We start from the raw sequence: 16,461 nt of genomic DNA on the forward strand, positions 1-16,461 counted from the left end.
GGGCTGAGCGGGCGCGCCTCTGCAAGCCTCAGCCCTCGGCTTTAAAAGAGGGTACGTGATCCTCGCGGCAGCCCTGAGCAGTGAGCGTCAGTGGAATAAGTAAGTGGAACTGTGGGGCGTTCCAAAACAGTTCTCTGTGTCTCTCTCCGTCTCTGTCTCTCCTTCTCCCTCCCTCCCCCGCTTACTCTCTCCCCCTCTTTCTCTCTATCTTTAGAAGTGTGTACACATGTGCTGAGCTTAGAGGAGAGCTCTCTGCTCTTAATTGACTGTTGTTCACGGGCTCCCTAACCCGGGGCGGTTTATAGTGGTTAATGAGTGTTTGCTGCGTGCCAGGCATTGTGCTCTCTGGGCTTTAATTCTTACAACCAATTGAGTTAGGTAACTTTGGCGTCCCCATCTGACAGGAAGTCAGAAGCTAACAGGTTACACGCAGCTCAGGGTCACACAGCTGTGAGGTGGCTTGGAGCTGGAATTTGACCGGGTGTCCCTGATCCAGAGCTCTTAACCACATACCCTTGTCCCTTTTCTTCCTAAGGCATTCGTGTCTCCATTTCCTCATCTGTCAAATAATGGGGTTGAGCTTTTTCTCTCCCTGTCTCCTATCATTTTTTGGCAGGGGGACTAAGCGAGTGGTCTTGGGGGACAACTTGGAGTTCTGCCCAGTGCAGAACTCATGTCTCAGATAGCTGGTTGACACCTGCAAGTGGCTGTCGCGCAGATTCCTCCCCTTCTAAACTGTCCTATTGAAGCTCCATCTCTTCACCCTGCTGGGGAGACCTACATCACCTGGGCTCACTTCCCTCCAGCCACACAACTCTGTGCTGTGTCTCAGATATGCCACCTTCTTTCTGCACCTCAACCCCAAATACATTCTTCTACACTGGTTCCTTTTCATCTTTCAGCTTGCTGTCACCTTGCAGAGGCTTTCCCAGACTAGGCTGCCTGTGCTACCAGACCTGCCCTGTCCCAGCCCCTCGGCCCCGTGATTGTGATGCTCAGCCGCTTGAGAAGTGCTGCCTTAGAGTGGTAGGAGGGAAGCTTACCTGGCTTCTGGACCTTGTTTTAATCTGGTGAGATTTGTTCAACGTGCGGGCATGGGGAGCGGCTGCTGGATTAACTGGCGAGATGTGGAGGAGGTGGGGGTTGAAGCGAGTCACCCGACAGCCACCGAACCAAAGTTGGGTCCCCTTGCCTGCACGCAGCAAAGCCAACCTACAGACCCTGGGTTGTGGTGAGGGAAACTGTGGGGTTTATTGCAGGTGCCCAGTAAGGAGTCCAGGCAGCTGGTGCTTAAAAGACCCGACCTCCCTGAAGGCTTTTAGGGAAGATTTTTAAAGACAGGGTCAGGGAGGGGGTGCTGTGGGCTGTGTGATCAGCTTGTGGACATTCTTCTTGTTGGTTGGTGGTGAGGTCATCGGGCGTCAACATCATTAACCTGTTTCCAGCCCGTCTGGGGTCTGCATTCCGGTGGCAGCACGCAGTTAACTTCTTCCACCTGGTGAGGGTTTCCATATCTGCGAAACAGCTCACAGGACATGGCGCAGAGTATCAAATGCAGCTGTTGAGGAGGGACTAAAGGTCCTTGACTTTAAGATCAAACCATTATTATTTTGTCCTCCTTGACTCTTTTTCTTGTTTCTGCATTTTCTCCCTTCTCTGATTAAATTTATTCTTTGGAACTCGGGAAGGCCTAGGAGGCTAAAGTTTTTCTACAGACAAGAGGCAGGCAGAGGACATGTTGGCGGGGGGGGGGGGGGGGGGCGGTTTCTTGTTCCCGGAAGGCTTCATAGGGTCCTGCTCAGTTACATGACGGCAGAGCCTGTGCTGCTAACTAAGGGGTCGACGAGGCCTGCTCCCAACCAGAGACACCGTGCTCGTGCCTGCCCTCGCGTGACGGGGTTTGATGCTTCCTGCCGGCCTAGCCAGGTGGGTGTCAGTGCCACTCGCCCCAGGACTGATACAGCAGCTCTCCCTCCAGGCCTGCCGCTGCTCGTCGTAGCCACGCCTTCCTCCCACCTTGTTCCCGTCTTCCCTTCTCCCTTTAAGGAAGACAATTTCTCGGGTGAGTGACAGTGGACTGGAAGCTCTGAGCTTACTGAGGCCCCAGCAGTCATTTCTCCACGCACGTCTTCCTGTAAGGGTGCAGCGGTTCAGAACTTATCTTGAGTACCTAATTACACGTAGGAGTAGCAGGATGATGGGTGTTTTTGTGGACTCCTGCGAAGGTGAAAATTGGTAGAGCCAGTTGGGTTCTAATTTGTCAATACCTAGAAAAGTGGAAGCTACAACCTAGCAGTTACCCACCTAAAAGTTTACTTTGGAAAAATTACCCCCAGCTACACAAAGACAGGTACTAGAACGGCCGAGGTAGTATTTCTTGTAAAAAAGAACATTTTGGAGTTGACCCAGGTGTTCAGCAGCAGCTGGATGGTGCAGAAGCCATGTAGCTCCGCCACCATGATGACGAACGGGTTCAGGGCATCAGAGCTTTCTTTCAGCAGTGTTAAGCAGAAAAGCAAGTTGCAGGGGAATGTTCAGTACGATAACATTTACATGGAATTGAAAAACCTAAAACAACAACGTACGTAGTTTAGGGATACATAACGTGTAGTAAAAGTATAGAGAGATGGTGTGAGAGTAACGAGCCCTCCGTTCCAGAGAGTGGCTGCCTTCGGGAAGGTGAAGGGGGTACACACGGTGGGGGCGGGGTTGCAGGTGGCTGTTCAGGCCCGGGGGTGTGATGCTCTGAGGAAAGGAGCTGAGAGGAAGCCAGTGCGGCTGGGAGAGTGAGGAGGTGGGGTGGGACGTGAGGCAGGCGAGGGAGGGAGAAGGGTCTGGAAGACCTGCTTTCAGGCCCTGCAGAATGTGGAGCCTGGGAAGGAGAGCCGGGGTAGTGTGAGGTGGGGTGGGGTGGGATGGGAGGAAGGATGGGGGGGACAGATGCCAGGTGTCAGCATGAGCAAAGTGCTGGGCCGAGCATTGAAGAGAAGGATGGAAGACTTTCCCGTGACAGACATCACGCATCACTGCGGGGTGGGCGGCACTACTGTAAATGCAGGGACTGAGGGCGGGAAGACTGAGTGCCAATGCTACCCAGCTGTGCACGGAAATTGGCGCCTTAACATCTAAATTGGTTTCTGCGGTCCTTCTGTGAAGGTGGAGGCCTTCGTACACGGATTGGCTGCAGCTGATAGAGGTCGGGCGCCCACCGCGCAGGCGCCGTTCTAAGCAGACCGACACGTCTGGTTCCTTTGGAGCTTATGTTTTGTTATGTTGGTGGGAGGGAGGTGGCAACAAAATAAATAAGTGAACAAGGAAACATCAGACCCCGCTCTGCAGACAGCAAAGCAGGCTGGTGCGGTAGCCCAGGCCTGGGTTTCCAGGGCTGGCTGAAGGTGTTGGCGTGAAGTTGGGTGGGCTTGTCTGAGAGGAAGGCCTTGGGGGGCGGGGTGAGAGTTTGGAAGGAGATGATGCACATGCCGTGCGCGGGCAGGTCAGGCCCTGAGCATTTGCGCATGTGTCAGGTTCTGTGTGTTTGAAATGGGAGAAACAAGTTGTAATTCACGGATGTGACTGGACCCCGGTCAGGTCAGAGGGCTGGGGAAAGCTGGCCCAGGCATCTGGCCACGTGATGGGGTTTAAGCAAACGTCTCACATGTGGTGGCTTGTCTGTCTACAGGAGGACCTCGAAGCCCTCATAGCCCACTTCCAGGCTCTCGATGCCAGAAAGACTCGGATCGTGGAGACACCCTGCTCCCCACCTTCTCCAAGGTAAGCAGCACTGACTCTCCAGTGTAGCTTCTGACCTGAAGTCTTCTGGTATAGGTTGGAAAAGTGCTTGAAGTAGGCACTGTGTTTTCATAAGTAACCGGGCACTTGGGACAGTTTCATCATGAAAACCCGCCAGGTCAGCTCCCACAAAACCTTTTTTTCACTTCCGCTTAGGAAGAATGGGAGCGAGGCAGCTCAGCTTCATTGTCGTGGAGAAACCCGGTGAGGAGGTCTCCTGGCTCAGCTGCTCTGCCAGTGAGGGAGGTTGTGTGGGCTGGGTTGCTCGCCACCCGGTGACAGTCTGTGGGCAGTCCGTGAGCTTCTCCTTGCTTCTTAGGTTTCTAAAGGCCCATCACGGTGCGAAACTTAAAATCATGATAGTTTTTTGCTGTGTTCGTTCATGATGCTTTCAAATTCTCGTGTGAAAAGTGTGACCATTAAGCGTAAACTGTCTGTTAGCCATTTTAGGTGGGTTTGTAGTTTATGTGAGGAGCTCCAGCATCTTTTGTAGGATTTGAGACCCTGTGGAAGGAGCAGGCTGTGGGGTTTCTTTTGTTTTTTAAAAAAATAATTAATTAATTTTAGGCTGCATTGGGTTTTCGTTGCTATGCGCGGGCTTTCTCTAGTTGCAGAGAGTGGAGGCTACTCTTCATTGCGGTGTGCAGTCCTCTCATTAAGGTGGCTTCTCTTGTTGCCGAACACAGGCTCTAGGCGCGTGGGCTCCAGTAGTTGCACCTCGCGGGCTCAGTAGTTGTGGCTTGCGGACTCTAGAGTGCAGGCTGAGTAGTTGTGGCGCACGGGTTTAGTTGCTCTGTAGCATGTGGGATCTTCCCGGACCAGGTCTCGAACCTGTGTCCCCTGCATTGGCAGGTGGATTCTTAACAACTGCACTACCAGGGAAGCCCCAGGCTGTGGTTTTCACTGGCTTCTTGCTCCTTTCTTCTCGTCCCCTTGGCTCCGGAATGCCAGTTCTCTAATTTGATCCAGGGATTCAGGCTCCATAGTTCTTACACTTGCTCCTGGCAGAGCAGAGGCTGGACACGGAGTGCATCAAGCTAGGAGCCCAGGGAGGCTGAGTGACCCTGATAAGGAGATGCCGTGTCCTTTGGAGAAGGGGGAATGCCTTAACTGCACGAGCATCCGGGGCTGTCTTGATCAGTTGAGAAATGATTTGCTTTGTTTCCCTCAGGCCTGAGTGGAGGCCTTGGTCTAGCACGTCAGGAAGGCAGGTGGTAAGAGTGCCCCCCTGCTTCGGTGGGTGCAGGGCATGGCCCCGAATCCCACGACTTCGCCCCCGACATGCGATCATTACCTGTTCAGGGTTGGGAGCAGTGTGCTTACCCCTGAGCAGACACAAGCGACTTTGCAACTGCTCCCAAAGTTGCAGATCCTTCTTATTCTTTGGCTCTTAAATTCCGTTAGGAATCTGCTATTATTTTCCTTGTATTTATCATGTTATCGTTGAGGCCAAGCATAAGAGTCACACACGGTAGGCGGATGTTTTCATCTGAATTGTTGAAGCAGATGAGTCCTTGAGACCTTTGAGGCTTTATCGGTGCAGCACCCCTGAGGGAATTCACTTAGAATGTGGGTTGACTTTTTTTGGATGACATTTTTCCTAAAGTATGCTGCCCAAAAAGGCCAGGTGTAATGTCACAATATGATGTGAGACATCGGCAGTTCCATGGGTCAGCTGGGAAGCTTCCTGGCAGAAGGGAGCAGTTGGAGCTGAGATCTACTGGGATGCAGACGTTTCGGTGGTAACCTTAGTACCTTCTCACCTCCACCTCTCTATCGCATTACGGGGGAAAAGCCAGGAAAGTTACCAAGTTTAAGTGTGTACGTCCCCACGTCTTGGCTCAGAGGTAGTTTAATGGGGACGTGAGGATGAGGTGCTTGGTTGTACCAGAGCCCAGGGGTGCACTATCTTGACTTGAGGGTGTGACTGCAGAGTTTCTCAGCCTATAGAACGTCTCTGTCTACATTAAATCCCCAGGAGAAAAACAGTTTTCAGATTTCCCAGACTTCCCTGACCTTGAAACCCTTTGCCCTTTGAGAAGCATCCTGTGGGATTAACGTGGTGGAGGGCACCTTGGGGAATGCCGCTCTAAGGGTTTCTGCAAGAAGGGTATTTTCCCTCTCAGTCACCATACTCTTCATTACTTCCTGCTGCAATGGTCAGGACCTACTTATAATTCCCTTATGGCTATTCCCTTGTCCTCGTGTGTGAAGTAAGTAGAAAAGTATTTGCATTTTCTAGATGGAAGGGATCTGGGTTGTATATTGAAATGCTTCAATACTGGACTTCTTAGAACAGTTTAGATTGTGATTTAAGAGGATAGACCTTTAAAACAGAACAGGTCTGGAAAATTGGCACATGAATAGGAGCCCCTGGACTTCCCGCTGCTGCTGATTTTCAGCCAAACGCTGTGTGAGTAGCCCCTGCCCTCGTAGGAGACTGAGCCGGGGTGTTAGTGTCTTGACGCTGAGGCTGCTTTTAAGGGTGGTGCCTCAGCTTCTGTCCTCAGTGCCAGGCTTCTCTTTCACAGAAGGTTAGGACAGGCATGTCCCTGGTGGGGAAGCCCTCTGCTGGAAAGGAGAACAGCTCTCAGTTTGGGCGTCACGTGGTTTGATTTTGTGTTGAGCTGCTGCTTGTGTCTCTTGCAGGTTAAATGCCTCACTCTCTGCTCATCCTGAGAAAGAAGAATTAATCCTTTTCGGAGGTGAATATTTCAATGGCCAAAAAGTTACGTATATATTTTCTTCTTTCCCTCCAAGTTTTCATGGGTCTCATTTAGAGGAAACTTCATTTTAGGCTGATATCAGATATTCATGGTCCTTGAACTCCCCTCCTGTGTGTCTGCATGTCAGGACTGGCCTGGGCCATGGTCCTTGACAAGCCACCAGGGTCCTTTAGGGACCTTTAGGGTCACGCCTCTTACCGCCTGCGTGAGGTGGGCCAGTACCCTGCTGTTCTTCCTCATGATGGGTTTCCAGAGGTGTCTGAGTAGGGAAAGTGCTGATAAATTGCAGAGCAATTGATAAATTGTAAAACCTGTAATTTTTATTCTTGAGCAGACCAGAAAGCCCTGGGTTTCAGAGCTATAGATGAAACAGTTCCAAAATCCTGAGTTCGCCTTCCCTGTGTGGCGGTCCAGAGATGGTCTTTGTCATTGTGTCATCACCCTGAAGGGTCCAGGGACCAGCCTTAGAAAACACGTTTCCTGGGGAGAGCTAGTGATTGAGATCCTACCTTCCACTTGCTGTCGCTTGTGTGGAAGCACCATTCGTGATGCTAAAGTACCCCTTCCTTTCTGCAGACTTTTGTATATAATGAACTCTACGTCTACAACATCAGGAAGGACGCCTGGACTAAAGTCGAAATCCCCAACCCACCTCCGAGGCGTTGTGCTCACCAGGTACGTGTCCGCATGGCCATCAGCCTCCCCTCCTCTCTCGCTGGGGCTCTGGCTCAGGATTCCACAACAGACCTTTAGAGCTGGTAATGGCGGGCAGCCTGGTATGGAGACGCTGGACCTTGCCCCTGGTCCTCACTCTGCCGCCTCCAACTTGGCCTTGTTTCTGAGCTGCTTCACCCTCAGCCTTCACCTGTGAGGCTGGAGATGAACTCCTGCTCCTGCAGGTGGTGTGAAGCTAGGTAAAAATACCGACGTGGTGCCTGGCGTGGAGCAGTCAGGAAAAGGCTCCTGTATTTGAGTGAGAGAGGCTCCCACAGGCCCAAGATCTGGTGACCAGAGAGATGGAAACAAGAAGACAGAACGGAAGGTGTCAGTGGTTACAGAAAGTAGCTACTGCAGAGTGAAGTGAGTCGTGCCCAGGGACGCTGAGGGAGCAGCGCCAGGTCGGCATGCTTTCAGCTCGTTTCCGCTCACCCCAGCGAGCTCCGTCAGAGCCGATGACTTACCAGGGAAGGAGTCCTGGTTTCATGGTTCCACAGTCGTACGCTCCACGAGGACAGGCATTGGTCTTTCTTGTTCATTATTGTACCCGGGACAGTGTTGGGGCTCAAAAGATAATCTGAAAGAGTGATACCTCGCCAGTGTCAGCCTACTGCGGCACGACTGAAACATCCCTCCACAGTGTGTGGTTCTCTTTTTTCTAATCCTGTGCTCAGAATAGCCTCCCGATTGAAATGGGGTCTGTGAAGGGGAGCTGACTGCCTGAACTGCATGGACGTCTCGTGCATAGCCGGGCTTGCAGGCATTTGGACTGGTTCATCTTCTGGAAGAGAGGCATGCACTGCTTTCTGATATAAAAACTACACCTTAGTAAGGCTAATAAATGGATCTTGATAAGTTCTAGTGCATTCGCCGGAGCCCTCTCCAGTTCTGAGAATGCATCCACCCCAGGCCTCCAGGCCAAGCACTTAGTCCTGTCCTGTCCCATCCCGGCCCATCCGGTGGGGAGCGCTCCCCACTCAACGCCTCTCCAGTTCCTGGGCCCCAGGAACGCAGGCTGAGGTGCTTCTTTGATGTTCATTTTCTTATCCGTTTTAATCAGTTATTAACTCTGTCCCTGAAGAATTAGTGTCATTGAGATTTCTGAGAAAAGTCTCTGAGAGTTTTAAGTAAGTTACTTGGGCAGGCTCCGGTTTGGATGTACATCTTGTGAGTACTTTATGGGTCTGAGGCTTATTTAATGTTATCCCTGTAGATAAGGTTGGCTTGCTGTTTACTCTGTGAATTTCACAACAAATCGGGGCTGTGGAAAACAGATAATTGCTTATAAAGTCTTTTGCCTAAAGGTCATTACAGTTCAGATTCTACTATGTTAAGTTCTGAGACTTAAAAATTTCCTCATGGGACTTCCCTGGTGGTCCAGTGGTTAAGACTCCGTGCTCCCAACACAGGGGGCCCGGGTTTGATCCCTGGTTAGGGAACTAGATCCCACGTGCTGCAACTGAGACCCGGTGCAGCCAAATAAATAGATAAATAAATATTTAAAAAAGTTTTTTCCTCATGATGGACTAGGTTATGAATGTGATGATAGAAGCCACGTTCTTTATCTTGAATCAGTTAGGGGTAAAATGAATAGAAAGAGAAAGCTTATACGTGGACCCTTCGTTCTGTCTTTTCCCTCTAGATATTTGGGGGGTTATTTTATTTTGTTCATTCATTCATTCGTTCATTTAGCTGTGCTGTGTGGCTTGTGGGATTTTAGTTCCCCAACCAGGGATTGAACCCGTGCTCCCTGCATTGGGAGCGTGGAGTCTTAACCCGGGACTTCCCTGGCGGTCCAGTGGTTAAGTTATTTTAGCATGTAATTTGAGAGTCCAGTGGCCTTTTCTGAAATGAATACAGCCAGTGGGAGAAGGGAAAGGGTCACGAGGCCCGTTGAAGGTGTGCCTGACGACGACCTGTCAGCCTCACCTGTCAGGCCTTGGCAGGTGCTCCCCTCCCGGCACCCTCCCTTGGGGAGAGTGTCCAGACGCTCCTGCCTGGATGGGCTGACGGGACTGTTGAGGATTGAGGGGTGGGGGAGTGGGAGGTGCGGGCACAGACGGAGTTCACATTTTGTTACTTGCCTGATGGTTTGTTTCTCCCCAAGCAATGACTAACTAAACTCACTTGAAACAAAATGCATTCTCTCATACAGTAGAACAGAAGGTTCCGTATGGTTAAAAAAAAGTCACCTCTGTTCTCATCGGGCTTGGTGCAAGCGTGAGCAGTAAGCCGTTTATGTAGAAGAGTTAGTGTTTACAAAGTGCCTGTTCCTGGCGAGCAGAATTGCACTGACAGTGCCCACGAGAGCTGCAGAGAGTGTTTTCCTCCAGCTCAGTCACAGCTTCGTTGCCGTCCATCCGAGAAGGTGTTGCAGACTTGTTCCTTGGGAAAGTCTGAGCATCTTTAACAGGCAAGGCACTCTAGCAGGGCTGGGATGCAGCGGCAAAAAAGACACGTTTGCCGTTCTTGGTGATGCCCCATAGTTTGTGTTTCCTTTGGTCCTGATGGCCTGGCACGCTTTAGGACTTGGCTTTCACAAAGCTGACCTGTGTGGCTGATGTCAGAATCCATTCAGAGTCTGTATGTTGTTTGGACTCCGTTGTGCCTTTTTTTTTTGATCTTTGGAGAGAGAGTTGTGAAGTTAAGGTTTTCTAGACATGATTTTTATTCCAGTTAAGACAACAATACAGAAACCCAAACACCTGGGAAGCATACAGCCTCGTGGGACAAGTAGCAAAGTAGATGCTGGCTAGGACAGCCCTGCCTGGTATGGGGAGCAGTGCCGTCCTACTTTGGTCTCTGGGCGGTGCTTTGCCTCTGTTAGATCCAGGGAATGTTGGTTGTTTATATGTTTGTTTATTATGTTCATGTTTTCTTCTGAGTCTTTGGACATATTTATAACTTTTCAAGTGTTTGTCTGCTGATTCTCTCATCTGTATCATTTCTGGGTCTCTTTGTATCGACCAACCTTGTTGATGTGGGTCACGTCTTTCTGCTGGAACTGTGTGGTTAGATGATAGACTTTGTGGATGCAAAAGAAGATCTTAGGGAAGCCTGGGCAAGCCCCAAAGCTGAGGTACATCCCTGAGCACTAGGGCAGTTCTTGTCTTTGCAGATTCTCACATGTCTTCGTATTCACAGCATTCCACTGGGGTCTTCATACTCCTTCTCTGTCAACAGTGGTTGTGATGCCTTCTGTAGCTTCAGCCTGGCCCACAAGGAGACAGCGTCCTCAGTCTGTGTCACGCTAGTAAAGTGGGTGGTGTTTGGGACGCCGAGACCCCTCCTGCCGTGAGCATGACGCCATTCAGCAAAGGGCCGCTGGAGGGTTGACTGTCTGCGTTTGTTTTCATTCATCAACAGGTGATGAGTTTCGTTCTGGTAGGTGGCTCAGCCTCGTGCAGATCACCATGAGCCTTTGGAGGCTCTCTGAAGAATGGTAGCTCTATGGCGTGGCCTTGCTGGGGTCTCTAGCGAACGCCCTGGGTATTCAGTGGCACCTATCCCTCTGGTTGGAACTTGTCTGTCTCCGAGCCCCCTGTGAGCTCAGGTCGTTTTCAAGTTTTCAGCCTCACAGTGATGGTCCCCACCGTGTGCCCGGCCTCGGGTGGTCTCAGTCTGCACACGTGCAGCTTAGTGTCTATGGGCTCCGGGGGAACCCAGCCAGACGTCAGGTGCTCGGCCCTGCAAATTCCAGCTGCCTCCGCATCCTGGAGCTCTGGCTTCTGTTTCCTCAGCTCAGCAGGGCCACGAGGGTGTGAAACTGCCTGTGGGGTCGGAGGGCTGACCTTGCCCGTTTACCGTGTCTCAGGGTCGCGGTCCTGCACGTCGTGCTGTCTGGCTGTCGTGCTTCATGGGTTTTGTCCAGTTTCCTCCTTGTTTACAGTGGGAGGGCTGGCATGGTGCTGATGGCTGAGCCTGGGCAGAAGTGGAAGTTGTATGCCTGGCCCTATAGTTTGCATCTTCTCTTGAGTAGTATGTTAGCTCTTTCTTGGTGTTTATGGTCTTTGAGGAGGAGGTTAATACAGAGCCTTCAGATCACTGCCCATAATCCACCTTCGTGTCGTCCCCAGAGTTCTGCCTGTGATGGGACGTGGGAGACACACTCTGGTCACAGTCTTTTTTCTTGCCTGGAGTTTGACTTCATTTTTTAAGAATGGCTCTGAAAACTGATTATGTAAGTAATAAATATTCATTGTGGAAAAAAAAATGAAGATAATGAAAGCAGAGTAAGTCCATTGTCCATTCTTCCAGAACTCCTAATTTATATTTTCTGCATCTTTTCTCTGCACCTGTGATGCATATTTCTATGCATTTCATCTTAGTTGGACTGTACACGTACATACGTGTGTATACGTGTGTCTGCACATATGTGCATGTGTACGTATATATACATATATTCTCCCTGTACTGTTCTTCCCAGTTAATGCATTATCTGTGGTGTTATCCTGGGACGTTCAGTAGCTTCTATAATAGGATATTTCAAAACTACATTGTATTGCGTAGCGTGAAAGTACTACCTAAACTTCATTAAGCTCAAAAAAACGTGTTAGGTTTGGGCCTGAGCTAATCCTCATGTCTGGTTTAAAGATTTGAAGTGGTCAGTTTCTTGCTTTATAATTACTGGGGTTCTAGAGTCCTAGGAAGCTGGCTTGTCTCGATAGGTCAGTCCTGAGAGGATGCACAAGACTGAGTGAAAATGGTGGGGGGGGCACATCACCCTAAGTGTGTCACCAGGACCCTCCAGTTAGTCCAGGACAGGAGCAGCATCGGTGATGGAGCTGCAGTTCTGCAGCGTTAAGCTTAATTAAGCGAAGGACCACACTGCAGTGCAAGCCCCAGGGTGCTCGGAGGGTGCCCGGGGCGGGCCTTCTGGGAACCACCATCTGACCGCCCACTGTGTGCTTGCCCGTGGCGGTTTGCGAGGGCAGGAGGCATTCACACGGGCTGCTTTGGAGCACCTGGTGTCCAGCTGCCCCCGATCCAGTTCCCCTGCCCCGGCCACACTGTGCCTGCTGCCGTTGGCACTGCATGTGAGCCCCTGGCCAGACGGCCCCTCGACGGGTTCCCGTCCCGCACCCCCTTGGTGTGAAGGACAGGCCCAGTTGCCTCCTTCGCTGTCTGGGCCCAGGGCTGGGGACTCTCGGGGCGGGCTGACCCACCAATGGCTTGTGTGGCTCTGTCAGCCCAGGCGGTCCTGCCTGGTTCCCACGTGGCCTGTGAGTCCTGGGCCTTCAGCAGAACCACAGCAGGGCAGGATGCGAGAAGGACCTGACGGGGCAGGCATTTGAAGACGAGGTCAGGGCTTGGCACCGGGTGTTCTGGGGGAGGGGCTCCGGTTTTCCCCGAGAGCTGTATGGCTGTGCCCTGACCTGTCGCCCTTCTCTCAACAGGCGGTGGTGGTGCCCCAGGGCGGCGGACAGCTGTGGATCTTTGGCGGGGAGTTTGCCTCTCCCGACGGAGAGCACTTCTACCACTACAGGGACCTCTGGGTCCTGCATTTGGCCACCAGGACATGGGAGCAAGTCAGGTAAGGTGAGGAGCGTGACCCCTGGGCCCGCCCCTGCCCCGTGCCGGCGTCTGGGGTTCACAGTGACGGGGTCGGCTCTCGTAGGATAATTCCAGGCCTCCGAGGAGCGCGGTTGCCCCGCCTGGGAGACCAGTCTGGCTGGTGACCAAAGTGGGGGAGGAGCTTCCCCTTCGCGGAGCGGCCCGGCCCGGTGCCGGCTACCTGACATCTGGCTTCGTGGAAGGCATTGCCAGGGTCTCTGGGACCAGCGCCGCATCTGGGCTCGTTTTCCTGGTCCTCCCTCCCCTCGTCAGCGTCAACACTGATCATGTTTTCCTGCAGTTCTCCTGTCCGTTTATCGCCCCAGAGGCAGCTCTGGGTTTCATCTTGCTGCCCGTGGAGTGCCGTGTCACTGAGATGAAGTATCCGGCTAGGTCCGCTTGACATAGGAATAGTGGAGCGTATAAGAGGAAGGACAGGGAAGCCTTTATGTCACTGTTGAATAAAGCAGGCTCGGCCATCGTTGGTGCTCGATTCCTGCTTCTGGCGGTGACATTGACGTGTGGTTGTCACGTTCACCCCTGCAGTCTCCATGGCCAGAGCCACACACCTGACTCTGTAGAGAGACGGACGGTGTGTCTGCGTATAAATTATGTACAAGAAGAAGCCTAGTAGCATGACGGACTGAAAGTGGAGGCAGTGGCTTTGCCCTCGTGGGGTGCACGCGTGGCTCTGGGGCATTAGTTCAGGCTCCTCGCCTCAGCGGAGTGGAATTCGGGGGGGGGTGCAGGGCTGCTGTCAGGTCCCGGGACTTGCATCCGAGGGAGGTCTCTGGAGGGTGTGCTCCGTGGTCCCCTGAGGGGCCTTTTAGGAGCCCGTGAACACCCGGCTGTGGCCTGCTCAGATCGGCTTCCAGCCTGGAGTGTTGGACTAACGTGTAAAGAGTTGACCGTGAGAGTGACTGGAAGGTGCTCGGAGATTCCCAAGCCCGCTCAGCTGCCGGGGAAGCTCTGGAGAGCAGTGCTAGTAAGGTGGGACCCGGGGTGAGCCTGGTGCGCTCTCCCGAGCGCCGCCTGCATCTGCTTGTCTTACTTGCTTTGGGAAAGGCGTGGCAACTGAGAACTTTTCATGTTAAAAATTGATTTCATTGTGTGTATGTTGAGACCTAGTCATTTTCATTTTCCCCATAATTTAAAGAGTGTTCAGGCCCAGAGCATGTGCCCTTTTTTGTCTTTCTTGCTTTGCTTCAGTTATTGTTTTTAAAATCCAGTTGTTATGTCTTTGTTCACTTCTGGCGAATCGGTTCTTGATGTTTTCGTTGCATTTTTGTCAGCTTTGGTAGCTTTTGCCTGTAGCGTGTGGGTGAGGGGCGGTGAGCGGCCCCGTGGGGCCTGCGGCACCCGTGGGGCCTGGTGTTGGTGGTGGCAGCATGTTGTGGGCTGTCCCGCAGTGCCCTGCCGGGCTGTGCTGTGGCGCGTGCTTTCTCGTGGCCTCCGGACCTTTCTGCTTCTGTGACAGGTAGTGCAGGTGTTCGCTCCAGGGAAGCAGGGGGGCCCTAGTGCCGTGCAGTCAGTGCTCTTTGCAGAGCTCGCCGGGCCCGCTGTCCCGAGCCCCGCCTCACTGCGCGCCGTGAGCTGCGTCCCGGCGTCGTCGGCCTGGTTGCGCCTGATCGGCACGCGAGGCCGCTGTCCTAAGTCAGAAGTCGTTCCTGATGAGCAGGTCTTTCATTACTCTTTTGCTGATTGTAATTAAAGTGGGAGAATTCCTAAAGGTATACTGGGGAACCTGCGAAATGCTAATGTGAAGGTGCAGAGACAGAACCGAGCTGCCTCTCTCGGCGCCCCTGTTCTAGCCTGGATAGAGTGGTGTGGCAGGGAAAGGGTTAGGCGCTTTTTTTTTTGTCTTTTTCGTCTGCAGCATCTTTTTTTTGAGCCTACCTTCTGGGCCGTCATCTCTGGTTCTCGGTGGGGAGATGGGCAGCCGAGCAGAGCTGTGCTGAGCTGTTCTCTTCAGTGGCCAGGGTGCGGCGGTGCATTTCACCAGAGCCCGTGGTCCCTGCGGGGCTGAAAGTTGGGGGACGGAGGGTCTGTCCCTGGCTTCTCCTCTTACCCTGTTTGCCGGGAGATTTTAAACGACCAGCTCAATTTCTCTGTTTCTGCTGCTCAGCCCAGTTCACTTACTGCTGCTTCACGTGCCTACGGTTCCCCGGTGCGTTGTGTTCGAGGCTGGCTCTGTTTTTAAGGCCCCTGGTGGGATGCAAGAAATTGGAAGCGGTGTGCAAGAGATACTGTGGGGTGACGACCTCCATTCCCCTTTGTCATCGTGGGCGCTGGGCTCGGTGCCTGGGACTGCGCACAGCCACAGCCCTTCCCCCGCCCTGCCCCAGCGTGTTCTGTGAGACCAGCGAGGAAGGTGTGCCCTGTGTGGCCCGTTCCTTGCTGTTACGGTGTCTGCAGCCACCGTTTGTGGGGAGCAAGCACGTCTCAGGGAAGGTTCCCTGAGTGAGTCACACACTGGAAGCCACAAGAGGGTGACTGTCTGACCATGGGAAATGTTAAGGTTTTTGTATCAGGAATGATGCCACCAGGAAAGTGTGGGAGTGGTGACAGGTTTACAGCGTGAAGCGAGCTCATGTTCAGAATAGAGACTTTGTGTAGAGAGTGAGCAGCAAGCGGCCGGACGTGAGAAGGCAGCACGAGTGGCTCCACGGAAGGCCGGACTGCCAGGCGGCGAGGGCTGGGCAGGCAGGGGTCCCTCCCGCTGGCTGAAGTGTCGCCGGCAGCACCTGTGGTGCCAGCGTCCTGTTGCTTGCGCCTGCCCCTCGACCCCATGTGCACTGTTAGGAATATACCCTAAAGAAATGTTCCCTCTCACGTTGTACAAAAAAGCTTGTACAGAAACCTAAGATGCAGAGCAGCACGTGCCTGAGTGTGTGTGCATGCACGTGTGCCTGCAGACTGGGCCAGACAGCCGGTGCAGGCACACATGCGTGCACACACGCAGTCCAGAAGGGTCTGGATGTTTCCGGGTTTTCTTCTGATTCCTTAATCTTCTCTTCCCACCTATTCTAGTATTGCTCCATTTTAATCGCTATAGCTCTGTGGTTTATTTGGATAGCAGGAAGGTTTTTCTCATTTACTTAAAACATTTCTTTGTCATGCACTCATTTTTTTTTAATTTTTAAATTTTTTTAATATTTGGTCGCATTGGGTCTTTGTTGCTGCGTGCGCGCTTTCTCTAGTTGTGGCGAGCGGGGGCTACTCTTCGTTGAGGTGCATGGGCTTCTCATTGCAGTGGTTTCTCTTGTTGTGGAGCACGGGCTCTAGGTGCGCGGGCTTCAGTAGTTGTGGTGCGCAGCCTCAGTCGTTGTGGCTCATGGGCTCAGTAGTTGTGGCTCACGGGCTCTAGAGCGCAGGCTCAGTAGTTGTGCGTGGGCTTAGTTGCTCCACGGCGTGTGGGATCTTCCTGGACCAGGGCTGGAACCTGTGTCCCCTGCATTTGCAGGTGGGTTCTTAACCACTGTGCCACCAGGGAAGCCCCACTTATTGTTTTTCATAAGAGCTTCAGAATGTTCAAGTTCTGTTTTATAAACGTTCCAAGGGGATTTCGATTGGATCATAGTTTGTCGATTTCTCCTAGGGAGAATTGACATCTGTCTAATCCTTAGCTTTCCCAGTCGGGAACATTTCACTTCTCTCCTCTTAGGAGTCTCAGTTA

At 52.4% G+C, this 16,461-nt stretch overlaps 1 protein-coding gene across 17 annotated transcripts in view; it reads left to right on the top strand.

Annotated features, from left to right (window-relative positions):
• KLHDC4 (kelch domain containing 4) overlaps window positions 1-16,461 on the top strand; it is an 81,733-nt gene that overhangs the window by 10,385 nt on the left and 54,887 nt on the right. For 5 of the 17 annotated variants that reach the window (XR_012328095.1, XR_012328096.1, XR_012328094.1 and 2 more), the window contains exons 1-6: window positions 1,079-1,926; window positions 3,680-3,771; window positions 3,946-3,993; window positions 6,439-6,517; window positions 7,092-7,190; window positions 12,629-12,765. Coding sequence is in view for 10 of the 17 variants with exons in the window: in XM_073796306.1 (XP_073652407.1) it covers window positions 1,807-1,926; window positions 3,680-3,771; window positions 3,946-3,993; window positions 6,439-6,517; window positions 7,092-7,190; window positions 12,629-12,765 (575 nt within the window). In the remaining 7 variants the exon portion in view is untranslated. The other 12 variants (XM_033846337.2, XM_073796307.1, XM_033846338.2 and 9 more) reach the window with 9 other exon arrangements.

The sequence above is a fragment of the Tursiops truncatus genome, chromosome 19 (genome assembly GCF_011762595.2).
Source record: "Tursiops truncatus isolate mTurTru1 chromosome 19, mTurTru1.mat.Y, whole genome shotgun sequence".
In the NCBI taxonomy this organism is placed as follows: Eukaryota; Metazoa; Chordata; class Mammalia; order Artiodactyla; family Delphinidae; genus Tursiops; species Tursiops truncatus.